The sequence below is a fragment of the Abramis brama genome (assembly GCF_963993115.1).
Source record: "Abramis brama genome assembly, chromosome: 25".
NCBI lineage: Eukaryota > Metazoa > Chordata > Actinopteri > Cypriniformes > Leuciscidae > Abramis > Abramis brama.
Window position 1 is genome coordinate 1283265 of NC_139987.1, and position 19796 is coordinate 1303060.

At 45.9% G+C, this 19796-nt stretch overlaps 2 protein-coding genes across 2 annotated transcripts; one reads left to right on the plus strand and one right to left on the minus strand.

The window, feature by feature from the left end:
- Positions 1-695: 695 nt before the first annotated feature.
- On the minus strand, positions 696-1953 carry hint1 (histidine triad nucleotide binding protein 1). The gene is made up of 3 exons (XM_084105191.1): positions 1765-1953; positions 1192-1296; positions 696-977 (listed from the first exon to the last, which is right to left on the minus strand). Exons 1-3 carry the CDS (start codon positions 1873-1875, stop codon positions 813-815), a joined length of 381 nt encoding a protein of 126 aa, XP_083961317.1. The 5' UTR covers positions 1876-1953; the 3' UTR covers positions 696-812.
- Positions 1954-2403: 450 nt separating this feature from the next.
- ubxn8 (UBX domain protein 8) lies at positions 2404-19408 on the plus strand. Its single transcript, XM_084105503.1, has 8 exons — positions 2404-2524; positions 6745-6870; positions 6971-7044; positions 7156-7278; positions 9837-9968; positions 18505-18546; positions 18649-18723; positions 18796-19408. Exons 1-8 carry the CDS (start codon positions 2449-2451, stop codon positions 18955-18957), a joined length of 810 nt encoding a protein of 269 aa, XP_083961629.1. The 5' UTR covers positions 2404-2448; the 3' UTR covers positions 18958-19408.
- Positions 19409-19796: the final 388 nt, after the last annotated feature.

The window sequence follows — 19796 nt, forward strand, 5'->3', positions numbered from 1 at the left end:
CAGTGTTTATCACTTCATTTGCACTGACACTTCACATAGTTGCTAGTAATGTGGTAAATCATGGTAAATCACACTAGAATCCTGGTAAGTCATTCTAGAATGTGGTATGTCATGGTAAATCATGCTAGAACAGGGTAAATCCTGGTAAACCATGATAAATCATGATAAACTATGGTAAATCATGTTAGAATGTGATATATCATGGTAAATCATGCTAGAACATGGTCTTTTCCATCTATGATGTCAGTGGTTACATGCTTGCTAAATAAAACTGTGTAACTTTTGATGCTTTTTTGCTTAAAGGCCTTAACTGCTTGAACCCCAATAAATGCTGCTTGCAGCTTTAATTCTTTTTGCATTCGTGAAATTAAATGTGCAACACTTTAACGGACTGTCCGTGTATTTTTTATGCATAAGACACTTCAACTCCCAATAGAAGCAAGAAAAAGGTGGCTTTGATCCTTGTTTCTATACTGGTGTTATTCATGTAAAAGACTGATATATCAGCTCACACACCGTTGCAGCTGTTCAGTTGTTGTTGTTTTGAATGCCCACTGCCTTCTCACACACTTTAAAACCCTTTTTATTTCTCAATATTAACAATGTCATAACATAAGATGACATTCAAAAGTCATTCAACTAAAAACACGCACAATATTTGTGGCAAGACTGAAATGATGACACGTTTCAAACGGTAACATTGAATGGTTTTATTGACATCCTCAGACAGAGCTTTTTTCAGTTGATTCCTCCTTGACATCTAACACTTAACCTCAGCTATGGCGGACAGTGACAGGCCGTCTGCACAGATGTTACCCCGGAGGCCAGCCCAGCTGCCGGCCGCCCAGCACGTGGATGTGCAAGTGGTACACGGACTGGCCCCCCTCGGGCCCCTCGTTCAGCACCAGCCGGTATCCTCGCAGTAAACCCTGCTGGTCCGCACACTTCTTCGCCACCAGCATCAGGTGACCCAGCAGCTGCGAGGCACACAGACAACACATTACACTCAAAAAAACAGCCAAGACAGAAAAATAAACCTAAGACATGAGTTACAAACATAGACCATAATACAACCTTTCAATTGTGTTTAACAACTGAATAATTATGAAGAGAATCTTCAATCTGCCAATCAGAGAATCACAGGAAATAGCTGTGACTGTCCAATCCCACCTTCTATATCTGAATACTGACCTCTTTATCTGCATCCTCTGCTTGAGAGATCTGAGTGATGGGCTTTCTGGGGACCACCAGTATGTGAGTGGGAGCCTGAGGGGCCACATCATGGAAGGCAATGCACTGATCATACATTACACAGAGACAGAGAGAGAGTGAAAGTGAAAGAGATTAACAATGTGCATTATTCATTCAACAACTGGGTGTATTGAATAAATAAGTGTAAAAGTAGTATAACGGCCGTGTAACTGAAAGCGTTCACGTTATTTTGCAGCGGGTTCTTCGTTAATCGCTGTCCAATGTGCAGAAACGTGACAGTTCACATACAAGTGCAGAACATGTGAACTAGCACTGAAATCTGGCACATTGCCAAATATTGAGCACAAACTCATATTTCACTGGTACAAACTCATATTTCACTGGTACAAACTCATATCTCAATTGAACTGTCAACAGAACTCGAGAAGGATTTGCAAACGCGTTGAGGAGACACTCGATGACTCTCATTCGTATGATCGAGTCTGAAGCGCATTGAAAAGCTGCAGAGCAGGCGCAGTTTCGCCATCGCTGTACAAACAGCAGAGAACGCACCTGATCATCTTCATAAATTATGTTGGCAGGAATCTCTTTACGGATGATTTTGCCGAATATCGTGTCTCCTCCTGGCAGCGCGCTCTGCGCTCGCGACACCTCATCCGCCATGATGATCACAGATCTGCTGCAGCGCCTTGCCTTCTGCACGCACTCTGCAGCTGCGCGCAGCGCGCATGCGCACACAGTTCAACGCCTATTGGCTGAGACCAGCACGACACGACAACAACGACTGGACAGCGCCCGCTGACGATCGGCTACATGATTGGACAGCTGAAAATGAAAATCTTTTCATAATAAAAGCGCTATGCCGAGAAACATAGATGTGTATAGTTTATTGCATGCTTTCAATTGTTCTATAATGATTTGTCGATACGTACTACTATGTTCATAATAATAAAACACAATTAAACTGAGAAGTTTCATAATTTTAATATTCTATTATTGCAATCTTGCTGCTAAAATGAGCATAGATCTGTTATTTTATTTTTATTTTTTTAAAAGCGCAGAAATAAACTGAATTTCAGTCTAAAGCTCAATGCAAACCTAAAAACTCCATAATAAAGCAAGGTCTAATAAAATACCAAAATAATACTAATTATGATTTTTTCCCGTCTTGTCAGCTTTTAATTTGACAAGACGATATTGTTTGACTTCCGTGTTGTTATTCGTATCACTGCTGACATGTCTGACAAATTTGCTGTGTTCCTTTGTTTATTGGGAGGATTTTGCTTCATTTCATGGAAACACTCGTTAATTGGTAACACGTTATCATGATTATCATTATTCTCGCAATAATTATTTTGTTTTTTGAAGTAGAAAACCTTGAGTTACATGATGCTGTCTTTCACTTTAGCAGAGCAAAAACAAATGGCTCCAAAGTCATCATTAAAATGTCTTTTCTTGAAAGACTTGAAAAAGTCTTCAACTTGTAAATACAAAATGTAATCAATGAAATTGAATTAATTTGATCACTTATTTAGATACCTTTTCGATGTTTAAACATGTATGAAGTCCTAAAGGAATTAGGAATGCTAGTTTTGTGAAACTAGCTTGTGTTAATGTTGCTGCAGTTGTAAAGTGAGCCATGGCTGCTGAGATCTGACAGCTGTTTGATGTGTGTGTTACAAGTGTTACACATGCTCTGACAGCTGTTTGATGTGTGTTGTACAAGTGTTACACATGCTCTGACAGCTGTTTGATGTGTGTTACAGGTGTTATATGTTCTGACAGCTGTTTGATGTGTGTTACACATGCTCTGACAGCTGTTTGATATGTGTTACAGGTGTTATATATGCTCTGACAGCTGTTTGATGTGTGTTGTACAGGTGTACACATGCTCTGACAGCTGTTTGATATGTGTTACAGGTGTTACATATGTACTGACAGCTGTTTGATGTGTGTTACAGGTGTTACACATGCTCTGACAGCTGTTTGATGTGTGTTACAGGTGTTATATATGCTCTGACAGCTGTTTGATGTGTGTTGTACAGGTGTTACACATGCTCTGACAGCTGTTTGATGTGTGTTGTACAGGTGTTACATATGTTCTGACAGCTGTTTGATGTGTGTTACAGGTGTTACATATGTTCTGACAGCTGTTTGATGTGTGTTGTACAGGTGTTACACATGTTCTGACAGCTGTTTGATGTGTGTTGTACAGGTGTTACACATGTTCTGACAGCTGTTTGATGTGTGTTACAGGTGTTACACATGCTCTGACAGCTGTTTGATGTGTGTTACAGGTGTTATATATGCTCTGACAGCTGTTTGATGTGTGTTGTACAGGTGTTACACATGCTCTGACAGCTGTTTGATGTGTGTTGTACAGGTGTTACATATGTTCTGACAGCTGTTTGATGTGTGTTACAGGTGTTACATATGTTCTGACAGCTGTTTGATGTGTGTTGTACAGGTGTTACACATGTTCTGACAGCTGTTTGATGTGTGTTGTACAGGTGTTACACATGCTCTGACAGCTGTTTGATGTGTGTTACAGGTGTTATATATGCTCTGACAGCTGTTTGATGTGTGTTGTACAGGTGTTACACGTTCTGACAGCTGTTTGATGTGTGTTACAGGTGTTGCATATGTTCTGACAGATGTTTGATGTGTTACATATGCTCTGACAGCTGTTTGATGTGTGTTGTACAGGTGTTACACATCCTCTGACAGCTGTTTGATGTGTGTTGTACAGGTGTTGCATATGTTCTGACAGCTGTTTGATATGTGTTACACATGCTCTGACAGCTGTTTGATGTGTGTGTGTTACAGGTGTTACATATGCTCTGACAGTTGTTTGATGTGTGTTGTACAGGTGTTACACATGCTCTGACAGCTGTTTGATGTGTGTGTTACAGGTGTTACATATGCTCTGACAGCTGTTTGATATGTGTTACACTTGCTCTGACAGCTGTTTGATGTGTGTGTTACAGGTGTTACATATGCTCTGACAGTTGTTTGATGTGTGTGTTACAGGTGTTACACATGCTCTGACAGCTGTTTGATGTGTGTGTTACAGGTGTTACATATGCTCTAACAGCTGTTTGATGTGTGTTGTACAGGTGTTACACATGCTCTGACAGCTGTTTGATGTGTGTTGTACAGGTGTTACACATGCTCTGACAGCTGTTTGATGTGTGTGTTACAGGTGTTATATGCTCTGACAGCTGTTTGATGTGTGTTGTACAGGTGTTACACATGCTCTGACAGTTGTTTGATGTGTGTGTTACAGGTAGGGGTGGGAATCTTTTACCATCTCACGATTCGGTTCGATTCCGATTCTTGAGGCCACGATTCGATTCAAAATCGATTTTCGATTCAAAAAGATTTTCGATTCAAAACATTTCGATTTTATTCATAATGATTTCTAATCAGGTTTCTGATCATGATCTACTCTCATCTGCTTTGCAATACAGAATGACAAACGGAGACATTAAAGTGTCTTTTTCACATTTATTAAGTTCAATTCTCAGGGAAGTGCCTTTTATAAAAAACATTGAAAAAATATTTTTACTTGGTACTTTTAAAGCAAAGTATTTATGATGACCCATAACGAACTTACTTCCAATACTTCCTATATTAATTGTATTAATAAAACAAATGGAAGTGATTTGGCAAGTCAACTGTAAGGTTACATTTGCCAGCATATGTCCCAACATTGCTGAGAACCAACAGGAAAATAAATGTGTGCCTGTACTAGCAGCATACTTGTAGTAAATTAATACAAACTTCAGCATATTCTGAATCTCTAGCATTTAATAATAGACTTCTAACCAACATCCTCTTGTTATTTCCAATGAGCAATATAATCCTTCAGACTAAAAAAAACATTTTGCTGTAGCAAATTCACAAACAGTTTTCGTTCAAAAATATAGAATTATGTACCAGAAGCTATCATAACGTATAATGCTTGTGGACTTATGCATATTCTGAATAATTAGTAACATACAAAGTCGCTCTTGACTTATACACAACTAAATAATAAAGAGTTATGACTTGAAATGTTTGCTGTATACCACAATCAAAAATAGCAAAGAAAGTGAATGAACATCTGCAGAGAGTAACTTACAGTCAAAATGTAACTTTTTGTGACTGGCATTGCACATATTGCATACAGATCAGATCGGTTTACGGCATATTGATGTGAAAACTAAACAATACAGAAATTAGCTCTCATACAAAAAAATACTAAATAGATCACAATGAAATTGCCAATGTTCCATACGTTAGCTTTTAACGAAGACATTCTCTGGTGCCGTTCGGATTTGGCGCTCAGCCATCATGCGTCTGTTATGTGCGCGTCTCTGTTATGTGCGCGCCACAGACTGTCCGCGCACTGCACGTCCGCTTCAGAGTTCCGCCTTTTGCGTTCCTTCAATGTTACGTTATTAGATTTTTTTTTTTTTTTTTTTTTAGAAAATCGATTTTTGACATTTGTGAATCGATTCAGAATCGTCCACGTCCCGAATCGCGATTCATCTAAGAATCGATTTTTTTCCCCACCCCTAGTTACAGGTGTTACACATGCTCTGACAGCTGTTTGATGTGTGTTGTACAGGTGTACACATGCTCTGACAGCTGTTTGATATGTGTTACAGGTGTACACATGCTCTGACAGCTGTTTGATATGTGTTACAGGTGTTATATATGCTCTGACAGCTGTTTGATGTGTGTTGTACAGGTGTTACACATGCTCTGACAGGTGTTTGATGTGTGTTACAGGTGTTACACATGCTCTGACAGCTGTTTGATGTGTGTTGTACAGGTGTTACACATGCTCTGACAGCTGTTTGATATGTGTTACAGGTGTTACACATGCTCTGACAGGTGTTTGATGTGTGTTACAGGTGTTACACATGCTCTGACAGCTGTTTGATGTGTGTTACAGGTGTTACACATGCTCTGACAGCTGTTTGATGTGTGTTGTACAGGTGTTACATATGTTCTGACAGCTGTTTGATGTGTGTTACAGGTGTTACATATGCTCTGACAGCTGTTTGATGTGTGTTACAGGTGTTAAATATGCTCTGACAGCTGTTTGATGTGTGTTACTGGTGTTACATATGTTCTCACAGCTGTTTGATGTGTCTTACAGGTGTTACATATGTTCTGACAGCTGTTTGATGTGTGTTACAGGTGTTACATATGTTCTGACAGCTGTTTGATGTGTGTTACAGATGTTATATATGCTCTGACAGCTGTTTGATGTGTCTTACAGGTGTTACATATGTTCTGACAGCTGTTTGATGTGTGTTACAGGTGTTACATATGTTCTGACAGCTGTTTGATGTGTTTTACAGGTGTTACATATGTTCGGACAGCTGTTTGATGTGTCTTACAGGTGTTACATATGTTCTGACAGCTGTTTGATGTGTGTTACACATGCTCTGACAGCTGTTTTGTGTGTTACAGATGCTCTGACAGCTGTCTGATGTGTGTTACACATGCTCTGACAGCTGTTTGATGTGTGTGTTACAGGTGTTACAGATGCGCTAAAGCTGGCCGGACGTGGGATCATATTCCTGGGCATCTGCACATGGCTGATTTACATGTTACCGAGGCTGAAATCTTTCTTCTTTCCAGTATGTCAAGAGCTCCCAGACAGTACGACCATTTTTATTATTGTTCAATTGTGTAATTGTGTATTTGGTGTAACTGTAATGGCTTGTTTTTATGATTGAAGTTACAGTTTGTTATCTTGCAGGCCCACTGCATGAATCCGACAGACTGAGACAAGAGGAAGCTAGAAGAATTCAACAACATCAACACAATGACAAGGTTCAACACAACATCTCTGCCTTTAAAAGCTAAGAAATGTTCCACTGTAAGTCAGTAAATATGTTATGAATATATTCTAACCAGAAATATGCTGTTTCTCATATCATGAAGATGTCTGACTACTCTGAAAGAGTGTTAAAGCCGAGACAGAGCTCGTTGCTCCAGCAGAGAACGGAGCGTCACTATAGCATGGCAGGAGAGACCTGGAGACTGACCCAGGGGTTTCCAGTCGGGGTGAGCAAGCTCAAACTCATCATCACTACTGCCACATGCAGCAGGACGGGAAATGTCTTATTCTGTTTGGTTTTTTTACAATTAAAAATAAGTCAAGTCACCTTTATTTCTGAAGCGCATTATACAATACAGACTATACAATCAGCTTTACAGTGAGAAACAGGGAAATAATGATCATTGATGCAAACAGAGTTCAGTTCTGCAGTAAAGAGCTCTAAAAGACAATAGAGTCATTGTTCAGTTCAGTGTTGATTCAGTTCAGTTCTATAACTGTAAAGATCATCAATTATAAAAATGAGTTCAATTCAGCCATAAAGCAGCTCTGCTGAAAACAGTGTCGTCATTCAGTTGAGAAGTTATTCGTCAGACAAATCTAGAATCTAGACATGGTGCAGCGGTTCTGGCCCTCGTCCCGAGTCACTGACTTCTTCACTCAGTCACTGTTCCCTATATAGCCAATGACATTTGAGTCCTCTATATGAGTCTTAAGTCTTAAAGGGATACTCCACCGCTGGAAAGATGAATGTGTATTTAAAATAGGTAATTTATGTAGAAGAAATGTGAAATTATTTTTGAATTTGGCGCTTTCTAGACTGAGAAAAGCAAGAAAATGTATTTTTGGCTTATGTGGATGAAAGACAACAACTCCCAGAATGCACTTGCTTCGCTGCCCTATGAGGCCACTCCCAAGCCACGCCTACCGGTAAGAGAGCGCAGTTAAACAACAAGACTAGGCTACGAGTGAGTCTCCGTGACGAGTCTGCTCAGGATTTCGAGATCACCCAAAATGTCCGGGATTCGGCTTTTGCGTTCTACAGTCGCCATTCATCATGTTTACTGTGGCGAGCAGGACGAGGCTGAGGGCCGCGGGAGAACGACGCGAGGCCGGTGGCGTGATTACTGATGAGCGACACCTGTGAGGCGCGCCGGTCTTGTATCTCTCACGGAGGAGCGGGAATCTTCTTAGCAATTGTAAAACGCACATCAACCGATCACTTGTTTAGCGTTCATGTAAACACTACATTCAGATTCACCAATCGGAATGAATTCAGTTAGATTGAAACAAAAGGTGTGCATGTAAACAATGAATGGCGACCGCAGAAAGCAAAAGCTGAATCCCGGACATTTTTGTTGATCTCGACGGCCGGACATGTCCGGGAAAAAGTGTATGGTAACCCCTACTACTCAGCTTTCTTCGTCCATGTTTTCTGCAGGTTTCTGCTGGTGAAATCAAACGCACTGGCACTGATCTGTGATAGGTCTGTTAGTGCATTAGGTCCAACCCCCTATGGGCGGGTTTGAAAGGGTGGGAACTAGTGCTTGTAGTCTTAACAGAAATCCCCCCCTCTTACACTTCCTCCTACAATGACGCAAAATGACGATTTTTGCGTCATTGTAGGAGGAAGTGTAAAGAGGTAAATACAGATTTCTCTCGTCTCAGGGGAAAATGAGAAAATGTTGCACGACCATTCAATAGTATGACTGGGTTTCTAACATTGCAAAGCTTAATGCAAATGGGTGGAGTGTTCCTTTAAGAGACATGTGAAGACTAAGAAGAATGGTAACTCATACTCAGAATATGTCCTCTGCATTAAACCCATCCAAGTTAGTGCACACACATTAGGAGCAGGACAGTGGATCTCGAGGGCCAGAGCTGATATAATCAGTACAATTGATGATTTTGATGTGTGTTTTGATGTGTGTTTTGATGATGTGTGATGTGTGAAGGCAAGATGCCTTCAAAGCAGCTGCCAAAGATTAGCATAACCGCATATGCAGATTGATATCTAAAAGTTTCACTAACATTTAGATTGAATTAAATAGCAACAATAAAAATAACTAGCTAGTTTAGCAGATAACCTTAAAAGTCCATAGATCTCGCCATCAGGTCACACTGCTGATAACACTTTCCCAGACGAGCGGATGTGATGAGATCTGCTTTCCTGTTTGTTCATGTGGTGTTCAGCATAAAGCCTATTAATAGTAATCAGGGCTGACTACAAATAGAGCATTTCTATCATGGCATTGGTGACAGAAACACTGCACTGGTTCCAGTAGGAGTCAGTCTGAGTCAATCCTGCTCCTGTCCCAGTCCAGCACACCTCAACCCGCTAGTCAAGCTCTTACTAAGCACACTGGTTGATTGGACACCCCTGATGTAAGATGACTGACCGCGCAACATACAATATTACAATGTTGCTTAGTTGGGGACATTTAATTTAATATTCAACAGTATTATTGATCTCCTGCATTGACACCATTATATGAGAACTGAACTGAGCTGGATGATGACATCACGGTTTTCTCCAGAGCGGCTATATATATATATATATGACTAAATTAATAACTTTTTTACAACAAAAATGAACCATCACTGAACTTACTTAGGCTGGACTATGGACTATCGCTATTTTCTTCTAGACACAAACTTTGTTGCATTATTTTCCTGTTATCTCTGTAAAGCTGCTTTGATGCACTCTGTATTGTAAAAGCGCTGTATAAATGAAGCTGACTTGACTTGACTGAGAGAGCACTTATAATAGCATGCTGTGGTTCAGGGGGAAGAGGATCAGGTGCGTCTGGATGCCGGTGTAGACGAGAGCCCTAACCAGGGAGCCCGGAGGAGACGGACGCTGCTGCAGACTGTGACTCCGGATCCGGCTCGAACACAGGCGCCCAGGCAGAAGAAGGTGGGAAACACTGCACTCGTGTGTGTGTGTGTGTGTGTGTGTGTGTGTGTGTGTGTGTGTGTGTGATGCTCTAAAGGAGCCCTTAAGCACAGGCCTAGATGTAGGAAGGACTTTCAGAAACTTACATGGGCCTGTGTGGAAGAAATGTGTTTTTGGTAACACTTTACAATAAGGTTAATTAATTATCATAGTTAAAGCTACAATATGTTTTTCGCCGCTAGGGGTCGCTAACCTCTTACAATAACAAAGGCGAATGTTGATGACGCATGAGCGGAATTATGGATCTTGTCGTCATTCTGAAGGATCTAATAATGTTTATGGATGAGTGAATACAGTGATGTGTTTAACATGACTGTGGTGAAGCAGGGCGCGAGTGCTAATGAGAGACAGACATCAGCGCCACAGACGAGTCCGCGGATATAAAGCAATGAGGACATTTCATTCTACAGAACTAACTTAACTTACACACAAGTGCTGAATTACTACACACACACACACACACACACACAGGGCAGTTTATGAGACTAATTACACTTGTGAGGAAACGCACTGCTGTTTCACTTGCTCTACACTATCACACTAAACTGACACATTTAGGATAATGTAAGTACACAATTGACAGAAATATATAACACTCTGCAAGTGGTTTTTGGATATTTTGATACAAAATTCTTACATATTGTACATTTAACTACATTAGTTAGCATGAACTATTAATGAACTGCACTTATACAGAATTTATTAATCTTTGTTAATGTTAATTTCAACATTTACTAATACTTTATTAAAATCTTGTTATCATTAGTTAATGCACTGTGAACTAACATGAACAGCTTTATTTGTATTACAGTTTTTCTCGATTGCTTAAACACTATAACCAGGCTTTTGAACTAAAATTTCAAAACCATAACACCATTTATCAAAAAGCACACCCATTTCACTAAACTATAAACACTATTCCCTGTTTTGACACATGAGTCAGATTTGTTGAACTGTCACTGCAAAACTCTACACACAAATCCCTTCATTTCTCATTGCCTAGACCATGTTGTCATTTAGAAAGCACTAGCATTCAAAATTGTTCACTCAAGTCAGCAAAGCTTCAGCTCAGTTAGCACACAACTACCCAGGTGGAAACACTAAGAGTCAAAATTTAACACACATCAATCAGATCCTTCAATAGATATATAAAAGGGCCCAAATCAGTTTATTGCGTTTTGGAACAATGGATCCGGAAAGACATGAAGGAAGAGGGATAAGAATGAGGAGGAGGAAGGGCAAGGGCAAGAAGACAAGCAGTCTCAGATGAAATTCAAGCCACTCTAGTTGCCCATGTCTTTATCAATGGTATGACTATGAGGGAGGCTGGACTACGAGTAAGGCCAAATTTGAGTTGCTTTACCGTCGCCTCGAGAACCTTCAGGGAGGAGTGGTGGCAAACAAAATTCTATCACTGAATAAGAGACAAACATTTCCAGTAGTCTTTGATGAGGTGTATTTTCTTGCAAGAAAAGGCCAGCAGTCGTACAGTCACACAGAGCGGCTGCAGTGACAGTGAAGGGAGGGCATCCTTCATCCTTTATAGTCTTGACTCCAGAATGTTATCTTTCTAGGCCAATGATGGTATTTCAACCATATGTGGAACATTCTTAGACGTGTCCATCATATTGTCTCCTTGAGTGGAGACCCTCCTGTCACGTCCCAACACTCTTTACCACTCCAATACAATTCCAATTCCATATTAGAATAAGGGTTGTGTGTGCTCTTTTACTGTCATATGTTGGTCACACACATCTTACTGTCAGTAAATATTAAAAAAAAATTAGAGGAGAGAGTAAAAAAAAAAGAAAGAAAGAAAAAAAAAGAGTAAAACAGGAAAAAAATAATATTTTTGTGTGTGTGTTTTCTGTGTATGAATAAAAATGTGCCAGTGTATCCACTGGTTGTGTCTTTTGCGTTCATCATGTGAAAAGGTTTGTGATGGGGAACCACAAGAAACGTCTCGGTTACGGATGTAACCCTCGTTCCCTGAGTAGGGAACGGAGACGTTACGTCGGATGACGACGATTGGGGTTTCGCCTAGAAGCCTATCACCTTCGAGTATATAAAACGAGCCAATGGCAATGAAATGCCATGGGTCTGCGGAATTTGCATAGCGTATCTCCGCCCACCGCAGGGGGTATATAAGGAAGTACGCTGCAATATTGCAGATATGTCTTCGCTGAGGAGTCGAGACTGGCCCCAGGTGTTTTTCAGCGATACAGCGGAAGTGGCAGGAAGACGTAACGTCTCCGTTCCCTACTCAGGGAACGAGGGTTACATCCGTAACCGAGACGTTCCCTTTCGTGGTCACTCCGAGTTACGTCGGATGACGACGATTGGGGTTCCAGTCTAATCACGCCACCTCGGCTGTCATCCAGTGCCCTGCGTAAGTCTGAGCTCCCTGTTGTGAGACTAGCACGAACGAAGGAGTCTTACCTAGCACAGGAATACCAAGGTACACTGGGAAGCATATCCCGGAGGAAATATGCAATTATGCCCAACCGTACGGGGGGGACTTGGGAGACACATATGACCCAGAGGGATGCATATGGAGTATCACTGAGGTGTCCAGCCGCAGGTGGAATATTTCAACCCCAGGGGTGGCAAGGTGGCTTGCCAAGGGAAAGACACACGCTCAAAGAGACTTACAGTGGAATACACATGTGGGGGTCGCTAGAGGAGGGACCATGCACATGGAGGCACCTAGTCAAGCGCAAAAGCTGCGTTATGGCATATAGGCATAACTCAGGCGTTGACGTAACCAGTGCTGGAGGAAACTCAGAGCTTATCAGACTCACCTGAGAAGATGATCGCACGTATCCCGTCCGCGGAGAGGAATGGCGAGCAAGCGAAGACACCTGAGCAGAATCTAGTACCGGCTGGTTGAAGCGAGTACATGAGAAGAAACTGGCTCTACTCGGAGATTATAGAATCTCGCGAATGTGTTTGGTGTCGCCCAGCCTGCAGCTCTACAGATGTCTGTTAGCGAGGCGCCATGCGCTAAAGCCCAAGAGGAAGCCACACTACGAGTGGAGTGGGCTCTCACATCAAGGGGGCATTGACGACCTTGCTGCTGGTATGCCAAAGCAATGGTATCCACTATCCAGTGAGATAACCTTTGCTTTGAGAGAGCCTTTCCCTTCAGCTTCCCACCATAACAGACAAAGAGCTGGTCTGAGGTCCTGAAACACTGCGTCCTGTCTACGTAAGCACGAAGGGCGCGTACTGGACAGAGCAGTGCCAAGGCTGGGTCTGCCTCCTCCAAGGGCAGCGCTTGCAGGTTCACTACCTGGTCTCGAAAGGGTGTGGTAGGAACCTTGGGCACGTATCCAAGCCGGGGTCTCAGGATCACGTGAGAGTTAGCCGGCCCGAATTCCAGGCACGCTTCGTCAACCGAAAATGCCTGCAGGTCCCCTACCCTCTTGATGGAGGCCAATGCAACCAGGAGCGCTGTCTTCATGGACAGGAACTTAAGCTCTACTGATTGCAAAGGCTCAAATGGAGCACTCTGCAGGGCAGTTAGAACCACTGAGAGGTCCCAAGAGGGTACGAGGGGAGGACGAGGAGGATTCAGTCTTCTCGCTCCCCTCAGGAACCTGACGATCAGGTCGTGCTTTCCCAGAGACTTACCATCGACTGCGTCGTGATGTGCGGCAATGGCGGCAACATACACTTTCAGGGTGGAGGGAGACAGCCTTCGCTCCAACCCTTCTTGCAGGAAGGAAAGCACGACACTGATGGGGCATTTCGTGGGTTCTTGATGTTTAGAAGAACACCAGTTGACGAAGAGGTTCCACTTCAACGCATAGGCATGTCTCGTGGACGATGCTCTAGCGGAAGTGATGGTAGCCACCACCGCTGGTGGTAGGGTACTCAAACCTGCCTCGTCCCGTCCAGGAGCCACACGTGGAGGTTCCAAAGATCGGGACGAGGGTGCCAAAGGGTGCCCCGTCCCTGAGAAAGAAGGTCCTTCCTCAGAGGAATTGGCCAGGGAGGTGCTGTCGCAAGGAGTACCAGTTCGGAGAACCAGGTCCGGTTGTGCCAATACGGGGCAACCAAAATGACCTGCTCCTCGTCCTCCCTGATCTTGCGCAAGGTCTGCGCAAGGAGGCTCACTGGGGGAAACGCGTACTTGCGTAGGCCCCGCGGCCAGCTGTGCGCCAGTGCATCCGTGCCGAGCGTGCCCTCGGTCAGGGAATAATACAGGTCGCAGTGGGACGAGTCGTGGGAGGCAAACAGGTCTACCTGTGCGTCGCCAAACTGATCCCAAATCAGCTGGACCGTCTGGGGATGGAGTCGCCATTCTCCAGCGAGAGGCCGAACTCGAGACAGCTCGTCGGCCGCCTGGTTCAGGTGTCCCGGGATATAAATGGCTCGAAGCGACCTCAGATGCTTCTGACTCCATATGAGGAGGTGGCGAGCGAGTTGCGACATACGGCGGGAGCGTAGACCACCCTGATGGTTGATGTACGCTACTGTCGCGGTATTGTCTGATCGGACTAGTACGTGCTGACCCCTGAGCAGCGCATGGAAGCGGTGCAGGGCGAGACGTACAGCCAGCAACTCGAGGCAATTGACATGCCAGAGGCGCTGGGGTCCTGTCCAGGAGCCCGCGGCAGCATGACCATTGCACATGCCGCCCCAGCCCGTGGTGGAGGCATCTGTTGATACAACAACATGCCGGGAAACTCGTTCTAGGGGCACTCCGGCCCGTAGAAACTTGAGGTTCGTCCACGGGGTGAAGGTCTGACGGCAGGCTGAAGTCACTGGGACTTGGAGCGTGCCGTGTTGCCATGCCCACCTCGGGACTCGATCGCGAAGCCAAAGCTGAAGCGGTCTCATATGAAGCAATCCCAGCGGCGTTACTGCGGCTGCGGATGCCATATGCCCCAGGAGCCTCTGAAATAATTTCAGTGGAACCGCACTCTTGCCCTCGAATTGGCGAAGACAAGTCAGCAGTGACTGCGCGCGCTCGCTCGTAAGCTGCGCGCACATGGCGACCGAGTCGATCTCCATACCGAGAAAAGAGATCCTCTGCACGGGGCAGAGTTTGCTCTTCTCCCAGTTGACCCGAAGGCCCAGACGAACTAGGTGCCGGAGCACTAGGTCCCTGTGTTCGCAAACCTGATCTCGAGAGTGAGCTAGGATCAGCCAGTCGTCGAGATAGTTCAGGATGCGAACCCCGTGTTCCCGGAGGGGAACAAGGGCTGCCTCGACGACCTTCGTAAAGACGCGAGGAGACAGGGCTAGCCCGAAAGGGAGAACCGCGTACTGGTATGCCTGCCCCTCGAAAGCAAACCGTAGAAACGGTCTGTGTCGAGGTAAAATGGAGACATGGAAGTAGGCGTCCTTCAGGTCGATCGCTGCAAACCAATCCTGCGGCCGCACACACTGGAGGATGTGTTTGGCCGTTAGCATCTTGAACGGCAGCCTGTGAAGGGAGCGGTTCAAGACGCGCAGGTCGAGGATTGGCCGTAACCCACCGGACTTCTTGGGTACAATGAAGTAAGGGCTGTAGAAGCCGGACTTCATCTCGGCTGGAGGGACAATCTCGATCGCACCCTTCGCCAGTAGGGTGTCGACCTCCGCTCTCATGACAGGGGCATTGCCACCGACCATAGTGAAGCGGACTCCCCTGAAGCGGGGAGGAGATCTCGCGAACTGAATCGCGTAGCCGAATCTGATGGTTCTCGCGACCCAGCGGGACAGACTGGGAAGCTCTAGCCAGGCCTCCAGAAAGTGCACCAGCGGGGTCATACGAACCACAGACGTACCGTCGGTGGGGCAGCGAGGCGGAATGACCGGCACCGGCGAGGACGGCATAGCGGCCCTGTGCGGGGGCACGGTCATTAACCGCGTCCTGCCAGGGGAGGGCGCGCGTCCCACGGGGGCGTGCTCTGGCAGGGGTCTGGCGACAGAGGGGGATGAGAGGAGCGTGGCCCGTGGGCGGCGCGTGCTGTCATCCCGCACCTCTGGAACAGAGGAGGGCGGCAGTGGCGGGACCCGAGGGTGGCGCGCACTGCGGCCCTGGGGCTCTGTGGGCTCAGGATTGGGGAATTTGATTCTGTCTTTAACCACATTAGGGTGCTGCCCGTCATTGGACGAGCAGCGGGGAGTGGAGAACAAAAGATTCTCCCCCGGCCCTCCACCGGGGGAAGGAGTGGCCCTGCTACCAGCTCCTGAACAGAAGGGAATGCCAATCCTGAGCGGCCCGTCTCAGGAGCGCCGCTTAGCCTGGCGTTTAGCGGGCTGCGGGGCTGGAGAGGGCTGTGGCGCTTTCCTACGGCTTCCTCCACGACGCGGCCCAGATGAAGGCTGCTGCTGGGGCCGTGCGGGAGGGGCGGGAGCCGCGGGAGGGCGCCCTCGGCGGCGAGCAGGCTGAGGATTCTGTACCGACGGCTGAGCAGCAGAGCGTCGGGGCAGAATGTGCTTAATCACCTCAGTCTGCTTCTGGGCGGTCGAGAACTGTTGGGCAAAATCCTCGACCGCACCGCCGAAAAGGCCGGCCTGGGATATGGGAGCGTCGAGCAGACGAGTCCGCTCGGGCTCACGCATATCAGCCAGGTTCAGCCAAAGATGTCGCTCCTGGACCACAGCTGTGGACATCACCAGACCCAGGGAGCGCGCGGTCACCTTCGTCGCCCGGAGAGCGAGGTCGGTGGCGGCGCGCAGCTCATCGAAGAGCCCTGGGTCTGTCCTACCCTCGTGCATGTCACGGAGCACCTTGGCCTGATAGACCTGTAAGATGGCCATGGCATGCAAAGAGGCAGCTGCCTGTCCCGCCGCTCTGTAAGACTTCGCCACCATGGTGGACGAGAATCTACAGGCTTTGGACGGGTGCTTAGGATCACCGCGTGATGAAGCGCTTGTCGGACACAGCTGCATCGCGACAGAACGTTCAACCGTGGGAATCCCAGTGTACCCACAAGCATCAGCCTTATCGAGGGGAGGAAAGGCGGAGAAAGCCGACGAACGATCACGGGAAGACATGGGAGCCTTCCAGGACCGCGTGACTTCCTCATGCACTTCCGGGAAGAATGGTATTGGGGTTGGGCGGCGACGAGTGTCAGCGGCCGCTCCCAAAAACCAATCATCCAGCCGCGAGCGCACTGGATCGGGTGGCGGGGACCACTCGAGCCCAATGGCCGCGGCTGCCCGGGAAAGCATGGCAGTCAGCTCGGGATCAGACTCGGACAATGCTGGCGCGCCCGAGGGCGGCAACACAGCCGAATCCTCACTTCCCGAGGACTCACGCCCACCTTGTGATGCAGCGATCGACATCGTATCTTCCTCTGGAGCGCCAAACGAAACCCGCGGGGCCTCCGTAGAGGGACCAGCGGCCTCAGCTTGGACACTCGCGGGTCCTGCTGCTGAAGAGGGGTGTGTGGACCGTGGACGTGTCGGCGGTATGTCCCACACAGTTACCCTCAGGTCACCCTGGCCACCAGCCGAAGTACAGCCTCGCGGGGAGACCGTAGATCGGGGTGTGGATGAGGGGACTCTCACTCTAACGAGCTCATTGAGTCTCGACCGCAGCATGGAGATGGTCATGTTCCCGCAGTGAGAACATGAGTCATCCACAAACGCTGCTCTAGCGTGATCAACACCCAAACACGCTAAGCAGAGATCGTGCCCATCAGAGAAAAATATGTCGCGACCGCAACCAGAAGTGCACGGGCGAGGCATCTTTAAAAAGACGTGCCACGTGCAATGCTCTTTTTGTGAGAGGAAAACTCTGCGGATGCTGAAGCGAACAGGGAGAAATCACACTATCTGTCAGATCACTGAACAGATCAGCAGGGTAGTGAGCACTCGCTGAAATCGCCGTCACACCAACACCGGAGAGTTCGCTCGTCTCGAAGGGATTGAGAAGACTAACTCAGAATGGCTTGCAGGAGTGGAGAAGTTCTCGGCTCCGAAGCGAAAACATATCTGCAATATTGCAGCGTACTTCCTTATATACCCCCTGCGGTGGGCGGAGATACGCTATGCAAATTCCGCAGACCCATGGCATTTCATTGCCATTGGCTCGTTTTATATACTCGAAGGTGATAGGCTTCTAGGCGAAACCCCAATCGTCGTCATCCGACGTAACTCGGAGTGACCACGAAAGGGAACATAACTTACCAGTTTTGGAAATGTTGTTTTGAATTATTGCACCAGTGTGTTAGACTATGTTGTAGTGTGTGTGATTTTGAGGGCTTGTGTGTCCTGTCTGAGGGCAAAGTTTGTTTTTTCAGCAAGAGTGAATGGTTTTGAGTGTAGAGCTTCATTTTGACCTGAAAATAGGATGTTTGGGGAACTGGGTGAGACGTTATGGATTTGTGTTTATAGTTTTGAGAATACGAGGCATAGTTTCAAGAAATGTGTTTAAGCAATCGAGAAAAACTGTAACAAAGATTAACAAATGTATTGCGCATGGTTAGTTTATGTTAATACATTAACTAATGAACCTTATTGTAAAGTGTTACCATGTTTTTTCTTTCCATCAAAGGTCATAGTTTTGCCCGACGAGCCGCCCGAGGACGCTGAGGGGGTGAGTGGACCATGTGATCCAGAGGAGTAGAAACAACATGATAACTGGCACTTTCTCCTGTGAACTCGTGCTTTCAGTGACAGCTCTGCTCTGCTCTGACAGGTTGTGAGAATCGCTCTAAAATGTCCCAGCAGAAGAACCATCCACCGGCGGTTCCTCAAGAGCTGGAGCTCCACGGTGAGTCCTCCCTCATTCCTGTCTCCGCTCTGACTAGATGACTAGGTGATATTGACTTCTCCTGATCACTAGCTCCTCCTGGACTGGATGATGAAGTCCGGCTATCCTCCTGCTCTCTACACGCTGTGCTCGTCCTTCCCGAGGGAACGCCTGCGCACGGCTGAGGGCCTGAGCCTGGAGGAGGCTGGGGTTCTCACACACACACTGCTGCACGTGGAGGAGAACAGTACCTGACAGCACTTCTGCTGCTCACACACTTACGGGACTGGAACATCGCGCACCAACAGGACTTGAGATGCATTTCACTGTAACTCTTGTATAGTTAATGTTCAAGAGGTCAAAGAGGGACTAATGTACGGCTGGTTTTGCGCTTCCAATGGTGTACGGATGAATCTTAGTTAGCCTGATCTTAGTTTTTCTATAATACATGAGTAATCCTGTCCAGATACCATGTTTTTTAAATCAGCAAACAAAAAGGGCAGTGAAACAAATGTTACCTTGCCGTATAAATACATTATTTTCTTTGATATTATGACTTTTATGAGTAGTTTTCATACTAAGCTGCAGATTGTTACGCTTGTCTTGTTTTATCTAGTATCTGAATGTTCATATACTAAAACGTTTGAGGTTCATTCAATTTTGACTGTATCTTTGATCAAATAAATGCAGGTGTGTGCGTAAGAGACTTCTTTTTCAAAAACATGAAATGTTTTTCTTTGTAATCTTTCTCCAAAATGTATTAACTTGGCCAACTCTGAGACAACTTTTGCTTTTGTTTTTAGCTAACGTCACAAGACTATCGACAGTCGTCTGTGTTTAGTCGTGGGCTGCTGTTGTAGATGCTGCAGCCTTTCTAAAAACACACAAATGTGGTTATATATTTACATAATGGTAATGGCAAGGCTAGAACTGAAGCGTCGCCTGTGAAGATCTGGACAGTGACTTTGACCTTCAACCCCCAGTGGAACCAAAGAATCAGACCAAAGCACTACAAAGTGATGAAATGTTTGTTTGCGAAAGTCTATTTTCTCAGAATACATGTATATTCCAGACCATCTGTGAATGGGGAAAGA

Excerpts from the sequence above, each read along its gene's own strand:
- hint1 (XM_084105191.1), bottom strand. The coding sequence starts at position 1,875 with ATGGCGGATGAGGTGTCGCGAGCGCAGAGCGCGCTGCCAGGAGGAGAC. Across the intron at positions 1,297-1,764 it reads TAATTTATGAAGATGATCAG|TGCATTGCCTTCCATGATGT; the intron begins GTGCGTTCTCTG and ends ATGTATGATCAG. Across the intron at positions 978-1,191 it reads CAGAGGATGCAGATAAAGAG|CTGCTGGGTCACCTGATGCT; the intron begins GTCAGTATTCAG and ends TGTGCCTCGCAG.
- ubxn8 (XM_084105503.1), top strand. The coding sequence starts at position 2,449 with ATGTCTGACAAATTTGCTGTGTTCCTTTGTTTATTGGGAGGATTTTGC. Across the intron at positions 2,525-6,744 it reads ATGGAAACACTCGTTAATTG|GTGTTACAGATGCGCTAAAG; the intron begins GTAACACGTTAT and ends TGTGTGTTACAG. Across the intron at positions 9,969-18,504 it reads AGGCGCCCAGGCAGAAGAAG|GTCATAGTTTTGCCCGACGA; the intron begins GTGGGAAACACT and ends TTTCCATCAAAG.